The sequence below is a fragment of the Mesocricetus auratus genome, unplaced genomic scaffold (genome assembly GCF_017639785.1).
Source record: "Mesocricetus auratus isolate SY011 unplaced genomic scaffold, BCM_Maur_2.0 Super-Scaffold_100003, whole genome shotgun sequence".
Taxonomy (NCBI): domain Eukaryota; kingdom Metazoa; phylum Chordata; class Mammalia; order Rodentia; family Cricetidae; genus Mesocricetus; species Mesocricetus auratus.
The window spans coordinates 71,225,482-71,247,473 of record NW_024429188.1 but is presented as its reverse complement, the minus strand read 5'-3'; the positions used below and the strand labels follow the sequence as shown (position 1 = coordinate 71,247,473).

General features: G+C 37.2%; 1 protein-coding gene across 5 annotated transcripts in view; it reads left to right on the top strand.

Annotated features, from left to right (window-relative positions):
- Positions 1–21,992, top strand: part of Pcdh19 (protocadherin 19) — a 108,665-nt gene that overhangs the window by 63,394 nt on the left and 23,279 nt on the right. For 3 of the 5 annotated variants that reach the window (XM_040744366.1, XM_005072507.4, XM_005072506.4), the window contains one exon: positions 1,983–2,155. In XM_040744366.1, coding sequence (XP_040600300.1) covers positions 1,983–2,155 — 173 coding nt within the window. The remainder of the gene's footprint in view (positions 1–1,982; positions 2,156–21,992) is intronic. The other 2 variants (XM_005072508.4, XM_013115242.3) reach the window with 1 other exon arrangement.

Here is a 21,992-nt window from a genome sequence, read left to right as displayed (position 1 = left end):
TGCCATAGGCAGGGCCAATTTTTGTTTCTAAAATACAGTCTTTGAATCTATTTAAACTTTGGATTAGTACATACAGGAAACCAAAGAGTCTGTACCATGAAGCTAGAAATGGTAAAACACCTTTAAACCATGAGTTTCCAATTGTTTTTTTTTACCATAAAAGAATTGTAGGATTTTCTTAAATAGACCTGCATTCTGGCAGGTTGATAGGACCAAGTTATCTCTGTGATGTAATTTGGAGAAGCTGAATGAACTGACCTGTTGAGTGACTGAACTTTAGTGACTTTGAAGCTCAGATATATTTTCTGAAATAATTAACTAACAGGACAGCGCCTTACATCATCAAAACCTTCATTTTGTAATAATCATGTCTTTCCAGTTACTGCCCTCTTGATCCTTCACTTTTTGTGTTTATGTCACCAAGCATTGAACATCCAGGTTAGTCATGTGTTAATTTTCTGTGTGCTTCCTTTAGGACAAATGTGCAGTGTGACAGTGTATCCTTGTTTCCATGGCATAACTCTTTATCATATGTAGTGAATGTGCTTATGTCTCTGAGAGGCTGGTCTGGGAATGTTCAAAATTAAGATGTTGATTCATGCAGTTGTGGAATCTTCAGAAATTCTGTGCTCTGTCACCAATAAGCTAAAAGGTCAGAGGAGATGATGGTATAATTTGAAAGCCTGAGAATTAGAGACCCAGTTGTAGAGATTACAGTCTGAGCTTGAAAGCCTGAAACTGAGGAGCACTGAGTATGGGAGAATATTATGTCCCAGGTCAAGCAGAAAGGATATTCAACCTTTTGCCTGTTGTTCTTTTCAGGTCTTCTTCAATGGATTGGATGAGTCCTACCAACACTGGGGAAAGATACATGCTTTACTCAGTTCTTCAATCTAAATGAAAATCTCTTCAACTAACCCACTCAAAGACACATTCCAAAATAAGACTTAACTAGCTACCTGGATCACCCTTGGTTCAGTCAAATAGACCCATATAATTACCCCAAACACCTTCCTTGCACCAGCAGTTTCTTCAGCTATTGCCAGAACTCCTTTTCTTTGAATTGGTCCCTCTGCCATTTTTACTCAAAACTGACAGGGGAGCCATGTGATGTGACAGTTTAGGTCTTTAATCTCGGGATGGCACGAGGAAGCTGATGAAGGGGTGTATCACAGGTTCAAAGGCACATGTGTGCTATCTATCAAGTTCCAGCTCAGCCTGGGGTACAAAATGGGATTGTGTCTTGAAAATAAAACAAGCAATCAAACAACCAGGAAACTGACCTGGTTTCTCCAATCCTGATCATTCTTTTAATTTTAATTACACTGTCTCAATTTCTGCCATTTTTGCTTTTTATAGTTGATGATTAGTAGATATCTCTAGAGAAGCAATTTACATAACAGTTAAGATTTAAGCACTGAAACCTGACAAGCTAGGATTGATCTTAGATGTGCTACACTTTTTTTTCCAGCAATGTGACCTTGGGCAAGCTATTTTAACTTCTATGTATCTCTTTTATCTCATCTACAAATAGTAATATTATTATCACCTTTTCCTTATATAGCCCGAATGGCTAAAAATGTTAATGTTGTTCTCTTAAAACAGTAACTCATAAACAGTGATTTCTCAGAAAACATTGTCTATTTCTACTTTACTTTAACTGTATTGGAATAGAAAAACTGCAATGGTGACACTCTTTAGAAGTGGTTTTAGATTTCTGTCTTCTTCCGCCTTGTCTGTAGTGAAGCACTAAAAAGAAGCAAATGAAAATATTAGCTGTATCAGCATCCAATATTGAGAACCTCTCTTTATTGTTAAGTTCCATTATCTTCAAACATAAATGTCTCTCCTCCATATTTTTACCCTTTTGGACAATCTAGCCACTGCTGGCCTCCTTACAGAGCTGACATCATCCTGGCTTGGAACAGTTTTAAAAATCAGATCTATCACAGTTGTAAATTAATATACTTTCTTCAACCCAGCAGCTCCACCTTCAAGGACCTGGAGGGCAACAGCCTGAAGGATAGTGGGCATGAGGAGAGCGACCAGACTGACAGCGAGCATGATGTCCAGAGGAGCCTGTACTGTGATACTGCTGTGAATGATGTGCTGAACACCAGTGTGACCTCCATGGGATCTCAGATGCCTGACCATGGTAAGGGATGGGCAATGTTAAATCGAAACTATGTGTTCCAAAGAAGCCAGAATCTTTCTGGACACATTGTACTACTTACTGCAGTGCACTTGTCAGCAGCCTCTAGAGAGATTTGAGGTGTTACAACATCTATCGGGATAAGTCTACCTCCTTATGAAATGTTGGGGCGTTTTATAGGGTGATTAAGGTGACTGGATTCACATTCCTTTTTAATAATAACTGCACTGAGCACATAGGAAGTAAGCAGATGCTTTCTCATCAAGAATAAATGGCTGTTATACTATAGTGCGTGGATCCAGCCGATCAGTTAAATTGCATAGATCACAGCCCTAATGAGACTAGAGGGGTGGGGTTTATTTTTCTAGTAGTCTGGAGAACTTTTCCCAGAGACTCTGTTCTCTGCCCACAGATTTTGTAGTTTTTTTCCTGAGGACAGAAACTGCTAGACTTTCCATTTTGCCTACAGGGTTGCTATTCCAAAACCATGCAGCTACTGCAGAAGTCCATGCCATTAGTCATAGGGAAGACAGACTAAGAGAATATGACTGAGTTAATACAAAGCCTTCTGGTATTGTGAAATGAGTGAGTGGCAAAGCACATGTCAGGAGACACATACTCACATATGAAAAGCATCGATTTGTATGATCATAGACACAAGTACTTTTGTGAAGAAGTGCTCTTTAAAACTGTGATAGGCAGAAATCAGTGTATGAAAACACTAGCAGAGTTCAGTTAAGGCAGATTGTTCATATGGACTTGGGCACAAATGTCATTTTCAATATTTTACTGATGTAAACATGGTATGCAAACAGCCTGTCTTTCCCAATTAAGAAGTATGAATTCAATTTGGTGTTTAGGCTCAGTGAAGCTTCAGAATGCTTGGCTGTTTTGAGAAAAGCTAGTCTCATGCTCAGCTGGAAGCCCTACTGCTAAAAGTCTTAAAGATGAGAAAACAAAATATGGTGATTACGTGCTGGTCTTCAGCTGTCTCATTTCACTGTAAACATCATTAAACTCTTTTGTTTTGGTTTTCTAAATGAATCCAAAAAATGCATGATTCACAAAACAAAATGTTTTTCATGGAAAAAATTAGCAACTGTAGATTCTATTAAATTGTCTAATCCATTCCCTCCTCAAGAGACTCAAGTGTCAAAGTCTATAATATAGAGAGGTCACTACCAATTGTACCCTGCTTCTTTCCTTAATTGGAGAGCGGTGACATCTGCAGAGATAATATACTTCCTCAGAAATCTTACTATATGACTAAGGATGAAAAATTAAACATTTATATAGCTGAAACAGAGGCAATTTAATTCTCAGAGTATAAAGACAGATATGTATCATTTCCTACTCATGTGTATCTCAAAGAAATGTGTTCTTCATTTAGATCAGAAAGGTTTTCTGTTAGATTCTCTCTAAAATGAAATGACTCCAGGAAAGAAAATAGTTGTAATTGATTCTTGCTTTATGCCTGGCTAGACCAACATCTGTTTTAATTTTTTGTCACATTTCTTGAGGAAAACAATCAGTGGGTTGCAGCTAGATGTTCTGAATGTTTGTTACAAATGGGTTGCAATATGTACTGTGTAGACTGAATATTAGAAAACAAATATGTGATAGTATACAAAGACTCTCTTACATAAAAATGACTTCACACACACTAATGCACATAGACACATTATTTTTTGATATACTATTTTGACAACCTTTTGTTTTCTGGTATTTGATTTACATGCTTTTATTTTCATTTTTTTATTGTTCTAACAATGGCAAAACTTTGAGTCAACCCTTGACCTGGTCCTTTGCAGTTTGAGTGACAAAAGGTATTGAACTCCTGTTTACATCTCATCTTTACCTGTGATGCCCCGCAACATCTGATGATTTTAGAGTAATATGTAACTGTGTTTTCCACATTAACTCCAGGCTTGCCACAGGAACTCTGTCACTAGTTACCTTAGGTTGATTTTTCTACTGCAAAAGCTAACAGCTATTCCAACCATTAGCATTTTATAGTATTTATTGCCTCAAACCTGCATTCATGTGAGTGCATCTTATTTTATCCTAAGGCTCAGTAATTGAAAGGCACTCACTGGGTGAATTCACCAAACATGCTTGATCTTGAGCTGAATCTGATACTTCTCTTGGTTTTTTGAGAACCACTGCAGCATCATGCCAAATGCTACCAAAGAAGGTCACTTTACACCACTCTATTGGGGACTTTGGCTCACCTTGGAGGTCATAACTGTTCATCTTTTTATGACATTTCTACTTGTAACACTAGTATTGCCTATTTTTCTGTATACGTGCGAACATGCATTTGATGGGAAATCACGGGAATATCGAACTAAAATTTTTATGTATCAATTTTTTTCTTGAGCAGGCAGGAATGGCTTGTTTATGATCTCATATGTATTGTCAATATTTAAAAAGCTACAAATTCTATTTGTTCCATTCTTTTTGAGAGACACTGGAGTCCCAGGTTCATTGCACTGCCCCAAGTTTCTTCAGTATTTTTATAACTTTGCTATAGCATAAGCATGCTCAGTATGAATGACAAGGTGATTTTCTGTCTTGAGTATAGGCACAAATATCTTAGTTTTCAGTAGCTTTTCTATGATAGTCTTTATAGAATCACTATGTTAAATGAAGGAAGGAGACTAAAAGACTTTCAAATTCAAAGGTCAAAAGCCTAGTTCCTGGAAAGTTTGGATTGTGTTTTGATGACTTCACATAAATATATTTGTGAGCTGGGTCAGAATTGTAACAAAGGAATGATAAGAGCCTCTGCTTTCTACATTACTTTGAACCTTGGCGTGTCTCTTAACAAGTTTGAAAACAGGTCAGGAGGTGGATGAACTTGCTTGGCTTAATTCCTTGGTTGCCACAGAATTTCAACTTTATTTGCCATCCATCATGCCCATGAATTAATGTGGCTTATCGAGGTTTGTCCCCAGCCCTGTGAATCTTGTGACTTTCCAAAAAGGAAGATAATGGGACATCTTTAACACTGTACTGTTTAGAATATTATCTCTCAATTGGTTTCAAATTACCTTGAGAACAAGTAAGTGTTGTCACATTTGGCAGGCTTATCTTCTTACTTGGCTCCTGAGGTGATGTGATGCTGAACTTGGAAGTCACAATCACATCTCTTAACCAATGCTTTACCTATCTGATTTTATTCAGTAAATTTACCACCTTCTTGAGAAGATAAGAATATTGGCTCCTTTAAATGCCTGAAATTGACAAGAAGGGTGGAGAGATATGGCAGTGGCTCATGGTTTTATTGCATAATTGAGAGAATTACCAGATTGAATCTCTCCTTAGTCAAAGTTTCTCTGAGTTGAGTAGTGCTGGGGCTCATAGACATTTTGCTTCCCTCTCACCTTTTATGCAAGGTCGTTTGTGGTGATGAGGACATTGCGTTGTGTTTAAATGTGTAATATGGATATGAACACTGAAGTTTATGGGAATCATAGCTTAGAACTGTGTACTAGTTCCAAGCCCAAGTAATTTGTTTCAAATCACATTCAGTTTCCTTCCTTATGATTTTAATTATTGATTATAAATTCATCTACTGAAAAGATGACTATAATTGCTCTAATATGCACCTAATTTGGAGTTCACTACAAGACTAGGTTGGTTTCCTTCCCACACTAATTGGTATCAAATAGAAGCAAGGCACAGAAATTTGCAGTGATGTTGATCTGTTTTTCACTTCTAAAGACACCCAAATGCAAGATAATCATTGCTGTTTTGGAGAGTGTTAGGTTCTTCTGCATTTTACTTAACTTGTTTATTTACAAAGCTTATCACCTAAATATCAGTCAACATATTTTCTGCATAATACATAGGTCACAAGAAATTGATTTGCACCTAATGTGACTGCTGCTACAAAGTCATTATGAAAATGTCCTGGAGTCTTCATCCCATGCAGACTGCTGTCAACCACAAGTGTATTAATATGTTTGCACTTTCAATACTCTAACACCAATGTCTTTCATTTTCTTTAGTCTTTTAGTGAAATTATAATTCAGTGACTAAACATCTTTCTTTATCTCCTTACCTATCCCCCAAATTCCCTCTCACCTCACTAAATTTCCAAACACTCATGTCAATTAATCTCTTGACAAAACAAGGATTTCTCAGTGGAGAATATTTTGTGACATGGGAAAACAGTGTGCTGCCGGGCTCCAGAAATTGTAACATGGACCAGATGTTCATAGAGTAATTGAAAATTCCATTTTATCAGAATAACATTTGCTGTCAAAAAGTTTTATCTTTACTTCAACAAAGAGGTTGATTAGATCCCCCTGGACCTGAATTAGCATCTTTGAGGGTAGATAGACTGTTTTACAATTCATGTGATTATTTCATCTCTAGTTTTGCTCCTATAGAAACTTGTAGAAATATCTTCATCTTCTTACAAATGTACCCACCGAAATGATTAATTACTTGAACACAGAATCACATTTACAATGTTGCTACATATACATCTATCAGACTGATTCATTTTCCCCCAGGTATTATAGTATTTTGATATTAAACAGGAATGATACACACAAAAACACATTAATATTCATATATTCATTTAGAATTTAAAATCATACTGCATTTATTTAATTTATTATGTATTTGTGTGTGAGATAAAGAGAAGAGGAGAGAGAGAGAGACAGAGAGAGAGGTTTTCAGTCTTGTAGTGCCAAACAGTTTCAGGTGAGAGGACAACTTGTGAAGGGAAATTGGTTCTACCATCAGGTTTGGCATTAAGAGTCTATAGCTGCTTACCCATCTTGCCATTTGTCACCCAACAATATTTTTGAGGTGTAAGGCTTTGGAAATTGAATGTGTTAACTCTGCTGTTATTGACTGCCAAAATACCATATTTTTGCTTTGACTTATTTAGGGTCTACTGAGATGATCTCAATGATAGAATTGTTAATATTGTGCGATACAAAAGACTAAGAAAGACCTTATTTTATGAAAGCATCATGAAACATATTTCTTGATGTTATAATTTTCACAATAATATTAGAAAACATTTAAAAACGTGCTTGCTCTGAGGTGGAGTTTGCTGTTACTCTGTGTTTAATTTCACCAGAGGATGATTGGTTTCTTACCTTGCTGGCTTATATGTATTCAATGCTTTGTTCTTCTTTTCTGATACCCAGAAATATCTGTTCCCAGTGTCAGAGATAACTTTGAAGTTAGGAAGAGAGGTGAGAAGTGGAGCTTTTTATTTATTTCAACTATATTGTTGTATTAAATAATAGGATCCCTCTGAAAGCATTATTTATATTTTATTGGCAATGCAATCATTGAAATAAAAGGTTGCTCTTAACTAATGGAAACATCCATGATGTTAGCATTTATTCTTTAACATTTTTTGGTATAACCCTTTTAATCAGAGAATTTCTTTTTAATACTTTATTATCAGTTTGTCCATGCAAGATATTTGAAATAAAACCAGCTGCTTATCTTCTTTCAAATAGGAAAACTAATTGCATGTGTGTGCACACGTGCGTTCATGAGCACACACACATGCACACACACACACACATGCTCCACACACAAACACCCCCCCACGCTCCACACACAAACACCCACACTGTGTTTTGTAATCTATTTGGAACGTCTAGTTGTTTCATATTCAAGGTCATTTAAAAATTTACTTTTAATACAAGTTATGATAAAATAATCATCATTCATCCAAAGAATGCCATGTGCTTTCTTGACTAGATTGCATTATGAATTTCAGTGTTTCCAAGCACCAGAGGATAGAGGCTGTACAAAGAGAGCACAATGAACAACTCAGAGTTTCATTCTGTAGGAGTTTATGAACCAGTAGCATAAATGGTCCAGTGTGGAATAGACTGCCATATGATCAGTGAAGAATCAATTAAGATTATTTGAACTGGAAAGTAAAATGCATTTTAAAAGATACTTTGGTGCAATGGTATCCCATTGGAGAAATATCAGGAAGCCAGACCCCAAGATTGTATGCTAGATAAAATTATCCTCTATTTGGGTGATTTTCTAGGTGAATCTTTTCCAGATGTCTCTTGCAAAAGTAAGTTCTATAGGCCAGGATGAATGGATATACTATTAGTAGGATAACAGATGAGAGTAAACTCAAAATGTCAGCTTCTTAAATTTTTTCTTCTCATGACCTTATTTCACTTCTAAAAAATATGTAAGGACTTGAAGTACATACGTACACCAATTAAGTGTACAAGCAAAACATTTACTGTTAATAAATCATAGAGAATTTTATTTTAAAATGCGAATTTTTATACACATAATTTCACCATTTATTAAAACGAAAGGAAATTTGTATGCGAATAAAATGAAAGTACTTACTTATTTTTACAGAGTTAAATATTTGATGAATATTTTATATTTCAAGTTACAGAAAATCTTAACATTTTCAGAATTGACAAATACTTTGATTTTACAAACTTCAATAAAGTGAACACTGCTTTGCATAAATACATAGCGGAAAATGGTAGATGTGTATTTGTTTCTCAGAATTCTTCAGTATTATGTCTTAAGACAGATTTCATTTAATGAATTTTTAAAAATTAAACTCAAGTCAGGAACTCAAACATCAACTTTCAAAATAAAATATTCAAAGACAGCATAATTAAAAATCTACTAATTTGATATACTCTGAGGGATGATATTAGAAAATTGTTAAATAGCCTTTGTTCTGTGTGATTAAGTCACGATGTTTCTAGAAGAACAGTGTAATAAAAACACAAGATTTCATACCATTTGGTATTATGACCAAGGTGCTTCAGGTGGTATTAGGTAGTGTTGGATGGTGTCATGTTATGCACAGTGCGAAGTGTGCATGTTGTGTTCTGAGAACCAGAGCTGCAATGCTGTTGTAGGATTCAATGTGAACTAGCGCTGTCTGAATTCAATTGAATTCTTGGTGGTTGTTGGGGGTCCAGAAACATTTTAATATTGTCCTTTTTTATAATCCCTGCACTCAGTAAACATGAACCTATATGGGATTGTGACCCATAGTATAAAAGGCTATATTATTGACTGCTTCACATGCTCAAAAGGTGCAATAAAATAGGAAGATCATTGTCCTTTATCAAAATTGCTTTTTATGTAACTCATTTCTGTCTTCAAAAATATGTCTAAGAACCACAATAACCTACCAGGATAGAGAATCAGGAGTCTGAACATGGTATTTGAATATTTGTATTTTTCTGGTTCTTTCTCTTTTACTACATTTACTATAAAGTAAGTATGGGGAATTAAGTATAGTGACAGTTTAAGAAGTAGTTTAAAGAATATCAGGATTATACATCATCTTTTGCAAAATGGCTTTTCTTTTGCCATACATATTTTTCTCTCATCAAGAAGTAGGTTTTCGCCGGGCGGTGGTGGCGCACGCCTTTAATCCCAGCACTTGGGAGGCAGAGGCAGGCGGATCTCTGTGCGTTCGAGGCCAGGCTGGACCGACAGCCTCCAAACCAATACAGAGAAACCCTGTCTCATAAAACCAAAAAAAAAAAAAAAAAAAAAAAAAAAGAAGAGAAGAGAAGAAGAAGTAGGTTTTCCTCTGTTGTTTATAATCTCTGTCTTCACTTGATGTCTCATTGCTAGTACACTTTGAGCCAGGGAAAGCTTGCTTAATACACCCACATTAAGAAGGTAAATTTTCTACAAGAATTGTTTTCACTTTTTCTTCATGTAAGATTTTCCCCACATTAAAACTCCAGCTTGGAAAAAAAAAAACAGCAAACACCAAGTCAGACAAGGGTTAAGCTGGTCTTTAGGGCCCAGAGAAGCATTACTTGTTGCAGTACTATACACAGGCTCTTTCAGAGCGGTTTCGAAGGTCTTAAATAATCTAGACTTTGGTCATACATGACCTTCTAAAACTCGAGGTGAGTGGAAAAGACAGACTATTTTTGTAACTGGGAAGAATAGTAGCTAAAAAGCCAATTATTCTGCTAAGTGAAGAGAATATAGAATTGTTCTTCAAAGTTACTCGAGAAAGGGTGTCCGTGAGAGTCTGGGTAGATAACTCAGCTGGTAAGAACGCTTTATGTTCAAGCATGAGAGCCTGAGTTTAAATCTCCCAGAACGTAGGTATCAATTTGGGTATGGTTTCCCACACCTGTAGCCCAGTCTGTGTGGCAATAAAAAGGTGACAGGGGCTTGCTGGCCATCAGACAAGCTCCAGGTTTATCAGGAGACCCTGTCTCAAAAGAATAATAAAGCTCAGAACACCTGACAACTTACTCTTGTCTTTATTTGTATGCACAGTTGTGCACACCATCCTTTCTCACACGTGTGCACATCCACCCCTGAGAGAGAGAGAGAATCAATTAACTAAATTAACAAAAGAAAAAGATTGCCAATGACATGACCTCTAGGGGTATCCAACATTATCTTTTCAGGATAGACATGTATGTATAGGTGACAACTTCAAAACGGCATTGCAGGAGATTGAGGGTTTTCTGAAGAGGCTTTTTGAGAGACACTTTGTATTTTAAGGGTCCTTGTAATCAGAAATAATAGTTATACTCTTTTATTCTCCACAAGTTTTGGCAACAGTCAGGCTGCTAAACAAAATATAATAGACATAATTTAATTGCAACTTTTGTTGATTTTAATCTTAGTAATAACCACTGCAGTGGCAAATGAGACTACTTGCAATCTTGTCTCAATTTAATAGGGAATATTTTACTATTGTTAAAGTTGGAACCCTATACACAAGTATATGGGCTCCTAGTACAACTGGTTAAGCCTTAGTGGCTTTCTAAACCATGGCCTAGAATCAAGTCTCTAAGTCTTGTGGGAGTATAATTGAAATCTGCTTTGAATAAAAGGATAATTTATAATGCTGTTTCTTTTAAGTGAAAATCCACAAGCATACGTTGCTCTAATTACCTGTGAAAACTTGGTAGCCCTAATTGATTATAGCAAGGCAACTTCCCAGACATTAGTTTACAAATTCAAACTCCATGCCAGAGATGTTTTTTCCAACCTCTCTGTTGCCATTCTCTCAATCTCTATATTTTTCTCCCCTTCGATTAGACAACTTGCTTTCCTCCTGGCTCTTTGGTCTGTAAAATTACCAACCTATGTGAACAACAGAATCTTTCCATTTTAATACATGGAAAAGAGGGAGAAAGGGAATGATGTAGGTTCCAAGATATTTAGACTGGTCAAACTGTTCCAAGCCATCACCACCTGCTGTTTTTAATCATTAATGAGGCTGTCAGTTAGCTTTAATCTGGGAGATGAACCAAAAGAATGGTTTTGATTTTAATTTAATTGAAAAATGAGCTTATTAAAACAAAAAATGCCTCCAGGTTCTAAGAGTGAGGTTGTACCCTGCTGATAAACCAAAGCAAGCCAGAGACAGAAACTGAACCTTCATTGATATGCAAAAGTAAATTATTTTAAACTTGGGCAACTTTTGTTATTGCCATGACTAGCCAGAAAATTTAGCCCTTTTAATTCAAGCATTTATTGCAGACACGCTGCATATAAATATCTGTTCCATTTTTCTTTCTGGGAGACAAACTGATGTACAAAACAGTTGAACAGCTGTATTAATGTCAGAATACAAATTGATGACAAAGTCCAGAGTGCAGCTCAAAGTACAAATTATTTTTCTGGACTCAATGCTCATCAAACTGTTTGTACATTTCAGAAAAGTTGAGTGATTATCTGTGAGTTCTCTATAGTCAGAGTTTTTGTGTACTGTGTGATTTTGCTTAGTGGCAAAATGAGAACTCAGAAATACAATGCTTAAGCACCAAATGAATTTCAAAGAACTATAGGCAGATCTTTGTTTGTGTGGACTGTCAATGTAGAAGGTTTCATTATACCTTTCTGAGCTTCACCAAACACTTTCAGATTTATAATTGTTTTAAACTGATATTGGACAGAAGGGAATCCTTTTTCTTTGATGTAGAAAACATTACTATTGGGCACTAGTTAATTTGATGTTAGGTATATCAAATCACACTAGTCTCCCGCTAACACAACAAATGAGTAATTCCTGGATTCAGCTGCTAATCAATCTATTCAGCTAATGAGTCTGTAAACAGATTGGACTACCAGAGCAGCTACCAAGAAACCAACCTTTCAAACTCACCATCTCCTATTTATGTCCGGTGTTTCCTTTGTGATGTCAATTAGTGACCTTAAAACTAGCTGTACAATCTTCTTCAAAAAACCCACTCACGTTAAGGATTAGGTTAGTACACTGTTTTCCATTATGAAGGAAAATGACTGACCATTTAAATTTAGGGGTTCATCTTTAATTTTGTGGCAAGTAAAATGCCAGAAAATATCTGTGGTCATATAATTTACAATGTTTTCCAGATTCTGATAGTACAGAAATGGACAGCAGACTGTTTCCACCATGTATTCATCATATATCAACACATAGCCATAGCCAGCCTATTAGACTACCTGTCTGCATTGTCTTTTGGACTGAATTTCTCTTGCTTGCTTGAGTGACGTTAAAGTTGTGTTTGCTTCCTCTGGAACACTGAGTCAAGGAATGACTGTTGTAGCTTTTGAAGGAGGAAACATCTTCAAAGTTGAAGTTCTCCTTAGCTCAGAAGGATAGGATGTCAGATGTTCACCATTCACAATACTGTATTTGTATATAGAAGAGAGTATTATTTCTTTCTCTAGTTCCCCATTCCACTTGGTTTGGTATTTACAACACTTGCAAATAAGTATATCATTAAAAAATAACATTGTGAAAATTTGAAACATGTCGGACCCCGTGGACCGTGTTTTTATTTATTCATCTCCAGAACCCCTTCGTGGTTTCTTTCCTTTGTATTCTAAATGAAAAGTATCGAAAATAAATGATTTAGAGATTCTATGGGACTGAGTATCTAGATGAGGAATTAGCTGTCTCTTAAATGACGTTTACAAAGCTAGACAGTGTCATACTTGATTTAGAAAAGTAGAACATCTTTGAGAATGATATTAATCATCATTCAGGATTCTTTAGAGCTTAAAATTCTTATACCAGAAATTCAGATTTGGAACCATGTGTTACTCTTGCAGCATTATTAAGAGTCTTTATGGCATCTTAATTTTCCACTGTCATTAATATAGAACATTTGAATCCTTTGTTTTGTAGTTTTGAGACAGGCTTTCTCTATGTAGCCCTGGCTTTCCTGGAACTCACCCAGTAGACCAGGCTGGCCCCAAACTCACAGAGATCCGCCTGATTCTGCCTCCTGAGTGCCGGGATTAAAGGTGTGTGACATCACCTTAGGTGAATGTTTGAATCCTAACAGTGTCTGGAATCACTGTGATTAGTAACATGTTATAATATATTGTTTATCCTTTATATAAACTATAAGTGTTAGACAAGCATATAATTAAAATCCAAAGAATGGGAGTCATTTAAAGTGAGGAGTAAATTCAGGCTCTTTGTAGACTGAAAAATGTACAGAATGTTAGAACGGTGTGATGAGAGAAACATGAAGTAAGGCACACATATCTGTGGTTGAAACTAAGATTGGCAGAGATATAATGAGATATAATCAAGACTTCCTTTAATATATGTGATGTAACTAACCTTTATAGGTAAGCCTGAGAATTCTGCTTCTCATTGGAATCGTCTAGATAGACAATGTCTTATAAATACATGGTGTAGTTATTATGAGCTGGCTCTAATGAGAAAATACAAATACTTTAATATTACTCCAAGCTTGGCAGTAGTGATTACTAGTGCATGCCTTTAATCCCAGCACTTGGAAGGCAGAGGTAGGTGAATCTCTTGTGAGTTTGAGTCCGGCATGGTCTACAAAGTGAGAGTTCCAGGAAAGCCAGGGCTTTTACACAGAATAACTGTCTCTAAAAACAAAACAAAACAAAATAATAATACTCCATTATATTCAAGATCAACATTGCTAGTCTTGCCACACAGCATAGTGAAAACGAATATAGACTTTGGAATATGACAAATCTCATTTCCAGGTTAACCTTTGGCAATTGATGAATGTGGGCCTCAGTTTAGTTACTGTTACTCATCTGCAAAATGGGAGAATGACAGAAATTACTTATCTGGGCAGTTGTGAGATGAATCAGGTAAAACACTTTGTCTCTTTTCTGCCAATAGTAGGTACCCCAAAATGTAAACAGTAGACTGAGTCAGTGAGCTAACCTCTCCATTTTGTTTGACATCCCTATTCTCCCATGCTCCTTATCTGCTTGCTGTTGTCTGGAATCCTTTGAATAGAGGCTGACACATTTCATTTTATGACATATTTAGAATTTCAGGCATCCCACAAGGACAAGAGCGAATGTATGTTTTCATATTCATATTAAGTTTTTAATGACTTCTATTAGATATTGTTCCAAACTGGGGATTAGGAAGGTATGAAAGCTGGATGATTTCTACATGTTGAATGGAATCTTAGAGGAGGGAAATGTGTAGAAAATGGAGACCAGACAACCTCACCAGTTTGTCCAGAGTTATCACTGTCCAAAAGAACATTTAATAGTTTATTCATTGTGAAATGTGTAGATGTTAGAAAGCTACATTCCCTATCCAGTAATTTTCGAGATATAAAAGATTATAGGATGTACATGAAATATTTGAAGTGATGTCTGGGCTAATTTAAATAATAATGCATGTATTCTGGCCCCCTTGTGATGTAAGCAAATCTCTGGTGGCAGTGACTCTACTTAGCCTTTCCTAGGTCTTGCCTGCTCCCCTCTTGCTTAATCACTCTTAAGTAGTTGATGAGTGGCAGAAATCTTTGTGATTCTTTTGTTTGCTATCGCTGTCCCTACATCATGGTCAGATTTTCCCAAAGAAAAGAAAATACATCTTTCATTTCTAGTTTTCTTCTAAAAAGTCACCCTACAAATAGAGAATATAAAGAATCCCTTCTGTTCTTTTTTCTCTTCTAACAATGCAGTGAAAAATGCCCAGCTCCTACCTGAAAGGTCATATCTCCTTGCCATATGAATGAGCTCACAGCAGGTCCATGGGGACACTGTCATCTGAGAAACGATGGGAATTTATGTGCTTCTGGAGTTCTGCCTTTTTTTTGGAGTGGGGAAAGTGAATTTGTTAGTGATTGAAAAAAAAACCTTTCAACCACAGGCTCTTACAAAGTTTTAAAATCTTAGGAGACAGCCACTCATATAAATGAAATGATAAATGAAAAAATAATTCTACCCTTGCCTTCCTTGGAGTTATTTGTCTTGTATTCCTGTAAGTTACATGGATCACCCTTACTGGTTCTATGCTATTGAATCTAGCTAGCAGGATGCAATCTTTCAGCATAAAGTTTTGACTCATGAAGGATCTTATGATGTATTTGCATTTGTCAATATACAAATGGAAAAGAGGGATAAAAGAGAACTGTGTTCAATTAAGCATATACACAAAGAACTTAGAACACAGGAGCAGCACTATGGTTTTAAAGAGGCAGATTCATTGTGAAAATAATTTTCCTTTCATAATTTGACATTCCATGAAAAATGTAGTTGGAAGTACATAACTTTTCTAGACCTAAAAATCTAAATCCAGCCGGGCGGTGGTGGGGCACGCCTTTAATCCCAGCACTTGGGAGGCAGAGGCAGGCGGATCTCTGTGAGTTCGAGGCCAGGTTGGACCGACAGCCTCCAAAACAATACAGAGAAACCCTGTCTCATAAAAACCAAAAAAAAAATCTAAATCCATGCGCTATATGCAAAATATTAAAGGGAATTATATTCCCCAAAATAATTTTATAGCACATGGCTCAGTAGGATAAAGGACTTGTAGTTTCTATATTATTTGTTTATCACGCTGCCTTGGATAAATCACTAACCTCTCAAAAGTTCAGCTTACATGTCTATAAGGTGGAATGATGAGCAGTATGGCTAAGATCAATAACCATGGTGATTTTTACTTGTATCATACCTCTTCTTAGGGTACTGTAATTGTGAATCAGATTGCTTGCTTGCCTCCACCCTTATGCCCTTCCCTTCCATGTCTTGTTGGTCTGAACGCTTTCATCTCAGTGTGATCACATTTACCAATAAGGGCACTGACCTAAAAGTCAGGGACTTCAGGGTCTTATTACATTCCCCAGATTAATAGTTGTGTGACTATAAACATGTTATATGCCTGCCCAGATTGCCCATCTGTGTAAATGAAGACTATTTGCAGAATTTGCCAGGGAGATAGGTGGTGGGAATTGAATTCGGTGGGAATATATGACAAACCTTTAGTACAATGCCTATTCTTTAGTAGGTGCTCAAATGGAATTGCCAAAGAATCCCTATGAATCATTTCTTATTTCAGCTCCCCCTTCTCATCCATGTCTCTTTCCCACTCTATAATATGGACAAAATAGAAGTCCTGTGAGTAGCCTTGCTTGATCTGTGCTGATCTCATCTTTACTTGACACTCTGCTTTTTGCCATGCTGATTCACGGCTTGCCTGTTTTATAAATGCACCAGAGAGAGGGCCTTAGTAATTGTTAAAGCCCTTCCACTGCTGAGCGTTCTTTTATCTGATTTTGGGTTCAGGGCACAACCTTTTCAGATTCCTGAACACATAGCCATTTGCTAGTGGGTCTGTAATGAGTGCCATATTCAGGTTAACAGATGGTATGGTGCGCTTGCTTTGAGGGGTAATTGTTCTTTCATCTTAATTTCCTCCCTTTGGCATTCATTTGTTGGAAACAACTCACTGGCAATGTCATAAAGCTTGGGGTAAAAAAAATAAAGTTGAAGTAGCAGGTCACTTGATTATCAAAAAATACAGTTAAACTAAAATCTGGTGAAGGTCTACCAGAGAAGAGGCTTTTGACCCTAGTATTAGGGATCGGATAAGTCTTAAGAGTACAGTGGACTTAATTGTCAGTTCATTCCCTCTTTCCTAGTTGTTAACTGTCTCTGTTTTCCTTAATGATTAAGACAACTCTTCCTTCTGCTTGGCTAACAGGTTGTACCTCTCACGGTTCATCTGTTCTTCTGAAACTAGTACTTTGAGCCTTTTCTTCTACAGGGCCATTGCTGTTTTAACTACAGTCTCTCCTCCCTCCTCTCTATATACTTTTACCTTGATAGTTCTTGTTTAGGTCTTTCGCTAAGCCTCCTGTCTTTAGGTTATCCTTGTTCAATGCTCTTTCCTTTGAGGGACAACTTCATATATTTTATAGGAAACGGAGATACAGTCAATGACACAGAACCTTTTTGCTTAGGTTTCTATAGTCAGTTATCTTTTATTGAACAATTTTTGTGACTTCTTTCGTATGGTAGAGTTAATTTACTTCTTACTTCCAGTTTTTCCCACAAGTCATAGGTGATCTCAAATGAACAAGTATTCATTAACTCATTCTAAACACTACTAAATAATTTCTGTCATCTACCAATTTTTGTTCCCCAGGCAAGTTGTCACGTATGCCATTCTACAGATGCTAGTTGTGAAATGATTGGCTGTAACACAGAGCACAGATCAGAAGTAAGTTTCTGTTGCCTACATATGTGACTCCATGGTATTGTTTTTCTACTTGAAGTCTTAGAGGCTACTGGATTGGCAGGAAATTTCATCATTGGTGTGACAGGGCTTCCTCCTTCAGTATGGAAGATATTTTGCTTCAAAAAAATGCAGCAGAATCTAGCATGCTGCCAAAAAGATCTGGGAATAAGAAGCATTGCTAAGAAATGAAGGAAATAATGGGTTTGCTTTAACTGCCCCAATGAACATGTTTCTTAGTACCAGGTGTACCTACTGCATCAGCATCCTTATAGTTTCTGGCCTCTCACTTTCTTTTTTTTTCTTTTTTTAAAATTTGAATTAGAATCAACCTTACTTCACATGTCAATCCCAGCTCCCTCTCCCTCCCCTCCTCCCTGCTCCCCCACCAGGCTCTCCAGCCCCCCACCCATTCCCCACTCCATTCCCAAGGGAGGAGGAGGCCCTCCATGGGGGATCTCCAGAGTCTGTCATTTCATTCAGGGCAGGGCCTAGGCCCTCCCCCAAGAGTCCAGGCTGAGAGAGCATCCCTCACCGTGGGATGGGCACTTGAATTCCATTTGTATGCCAGGGATAAATACTGATCTACTACCCAAGGGCCCCATAGGCCTTTCACTTTCTTACATTTTAAATTAGTTGGTCTGATGTGTTATCTGTGTCACTGGCAATCAGATTTTCCACAATATGCCACTTGAATCACAGGTTAACTCTTTCTTCTTTCCTTCTCTATCCTTGCTGGTTTCTTGCTCCCATTGGTATATACCCCAATCTCACACCACACCAAATGCCTGCTAAAATCAGTCTTTAGTTTCTATTCCTCTTCATTTCCTCTGATTTGGGCTCTTTTGGATCAGTTTGTGTATTCTTTTTTGCCCTATTGGAATACGGGTTGCCTGAGGCACAGTTATTCTGGATTCACTTTCGTTTTGTTGAGAAAGGATCTTGTTCTATAGCTCAGGATAGTTTTGTATTTGCCATCCTTCTGCCAAGCTTCCCTAGAGCTAAGAATGCAGACATGAGTTACCATGCCGGGCTTTTTGTGTGTGATAGTGTACATATTGGTAACTTGGAAATAACCATTTCTCAGTGATGATGCAAAAATGTTTTTCACATTGTTAAAATATACCATGGTCATCTGGATTTGTAAATAGTCATTATTGTATTTCTCCCCTACCCTTTTTTATTGTTTTTATCGTTGTTTTGTAGATTGGGGGAAAGTCCAGTTTAAACACATGAATTGAATTCCTGAATCTGCACTAACTCCTGCTATGATTTCCAGGACCTTTCTTTCTCTGTGAGCCCCTCATTCCTTTATCTCTATAGTAGGGTTGGTAACTCAGAGGGGCTCACTGTTGCTAATGTCCTATTTAAAATACTAGAGTTTATTTAGCATGAAAAGGTTATTGGAGGACTCTAAGTTTGAACTTTTCTCTGTTTCTATAGAACAAGGCAGGTCAGGAAACCTGAGTCTTAGTTATGAGGCGTTGGGTCTAAAAATCCTTTCATTATTCTGAGGGGCACGGAGATTAAAAAACCTGGTCCATTTAGGTTGTGTTAAACTTTGTGGGATTCTTCCTCCTTTTTTGGCTTTTATTTGCATGTGTTTAGATTTCAAATGTGTGTGTTTTTGTGGAAGTGGTCCTCTTTTCCTTATACATCCAATTCATGTTCTCCTCTTCCTTCACCATTTCTGAATAGTTTGCAATTTTCAACTTAATTAGGTCTTTCCCCTAAGTGAACAACGCAGCTGTTTCCTCTCTGATGCTTTGGCAGCTGCCTCTGCCTTTCTCAAAATGGAATGATTATCTTTCCTTTGATTTCTTAACTGGCCATTAGTTCAGGACTACTAGCCCATTTCCTGTAAGACCTACCAAAACCCCATGGCCAGAGTTGTTCCAATTTATCTCGAAGCTCTTTAAGTCTTTTGGAGACATAATACATGTGGTATATGGGCTTCATCAATCTTTCAGAACTGTCTCTACCTTACTATTCTCAGTGATTCCATTGCTTAGCCTTTTGAGATACTGATCTATGAGGAGAACTTAGCTTAGTATCAATGATTTGGTTTTAGTGAAGAAATAGAGGATAAGACACCATAAATATATCCTTCAATTAAATAGGCCTCATTTGTCACAGGCTCTCTACTTTGATTTTATAGGGCCCTCTTGCCTATCCATCTTTCTGTTTTAGTTTTATGTACCTCTATTTAAGAAAGTGATTGTTCTTTTTCACTAGGTGTTCTGACTTTACATATCTCTCTGGCCTTTAATTTTAAGATTTTCACTTTCATTATTAGAATTTCCTCTTACTGTGCCTTTCTTTTGCTTTCACAATATAAAGTCAACGTCTCTATTCCTCCTTGCCTCCCTTCTCCCATTATTCTCTCTGCTAATCAACAGCAAGACTTTCTGGACTGTCGCTTTAGTACCACCATTCCAAATGTGAGTGGTGCGGCCTCTTTGGCTTGCGGGTCCCAAGTGCCTCATTCAATTTAGTTGTGCATACTTAGCATATTAGGCATCTTGTCAATATTTCTTATCTGAAATCTGATTTTTGAATTTGAATATATTCTGCATGTATATGTTTCCCTGTGTTAAAAGACTAGATCTGTAACAAAGACATTAGCCCTGTGACTAGGAAGAAAAGCAAACACAAGTGAAATAGCATTTCTCACATTCTCAGGGGTATATAAGGCTCAGTCTTTGAAACAATTGTGTGCACAGTGTAACTATATCTGTCTTCCTGCATCTTGCCTCCACTTGAGATTCCAAGGACCAAATACTATTTGTACTGTTTAGGCTTTCATAGTTCACTCTATCACTAACCCTTCTATTCACAGCCCTGAGTTCACATCCTTTATTTGCTTTTTTCCTGTTATCCATGTAAAAATTTACTTGTTCAATGCTCTATTTCTTCAAGGTCCTAATTATTTCCAAGAACTTCTTAAACTGCTCTCCCCTTTTCAAATAGTACTTGCATCTCAATATAAGTACAACACAAAAGAATGACCTTGGTGGTATTTGGGTCATCGCTGTAGCCTAATGTGGGTGGGGTCTTTTAAAGAAAGTGTTTCTTAGTACCCTTTTCTTTGTATCCCAGTAGTAGTTGGATACATAATGAACTATGAGACCAGCTTGGACTCCATAGCTCCCAATGAGTTAGTTTTCTCTGTGATTGCACCCAGAATGTATTGAATTCTTCTTCTACATTGCCACACAGTTTTAAAGCTCAATGTACTTTTCTTTTTTCTTTCAATTACTCTATCAATCTCAAGAGGTTAGTCTTATTAGTCTCTTCTTCCAGATTGAAAAAATTCAACATGTCATGGTTATTTTTAAGTACCTTCCATGACAGTGCCATCAAGTCTCAGAGCATGGACTGAGGCATTGCTTCAAAGCCCACAGTATTAGGACCCTTAGCTAGACTGCCCTTAGAAGGGGAATTTCCGTTTGCACAAGTCAAATTCACCAAGAAAGACTGGATTCTGATGTTCTGCGGAGGTGTAAACTTTCCCTTTGATGTGAAGCAGGTTAAGTCTTGAGTTGCTCCAGGAAATATGGGTAATGCCACATTTTTCTTGAGAGAATCGTGCCTTTGGATAAAGGGTTGGAGCAGAAATGTTTGCCTTTTTTTTTTAACTCCAGCAGTTTGCAATCTTCAGGACTTCTGTGGCTTTAGGCTGTCAGTACACACAGTGTCAAGCTGGGATCAACCTTACACCTTATCTTTTCTTTACTTTAGGTACTGATGGGGATGTGGGGAAGGCTCCTTGGCATTGGTGAGCTGGAATATGACAGATTTCAGGCAGGGGGTTCTATGAAGGGGAGAACAGACTCATCTATACTTTCAAGTGCCAGACTGGCAAGAAACCCTGTTTCTCCAAAGTCATTTACCCTGTCATTTTTAAGATAATGATAAAATGAATTCTGAAGTGGGTGGTCGTGTTTTCTGGTAGTACCGCTGTTCCATCTGGAGGAAGTTATCATTGACTGTTACTTATTTAGTAGCAGATAGAAATCCTCATGCCTTTGGGCTGCCACAATCATGATAATGAACATTCTGTTCAGACGGAGAGTGTTCAGGCTCTTTCCCAGTCACCCTTATCATGACATTGGGAATTTAATACATTCATTTATTCTTCTTTCAAGAAATAGGATTAAATTCAGAATGAGGCAGGGAGCAGTCTTAGTCTTCTGTGCATGATTTTCAGGGGCTGTGCAGTTGCAGTTCCAGCTGTGTAAACATGATTGCAGAACTTAAGTATTGTCTAGTGGGGGAGGATTGCAATTTGGGTGAGGCGCACCATGGCTGGGATGGAGCCAGACATTCTTCCACCCACTTTAGTCCACACCC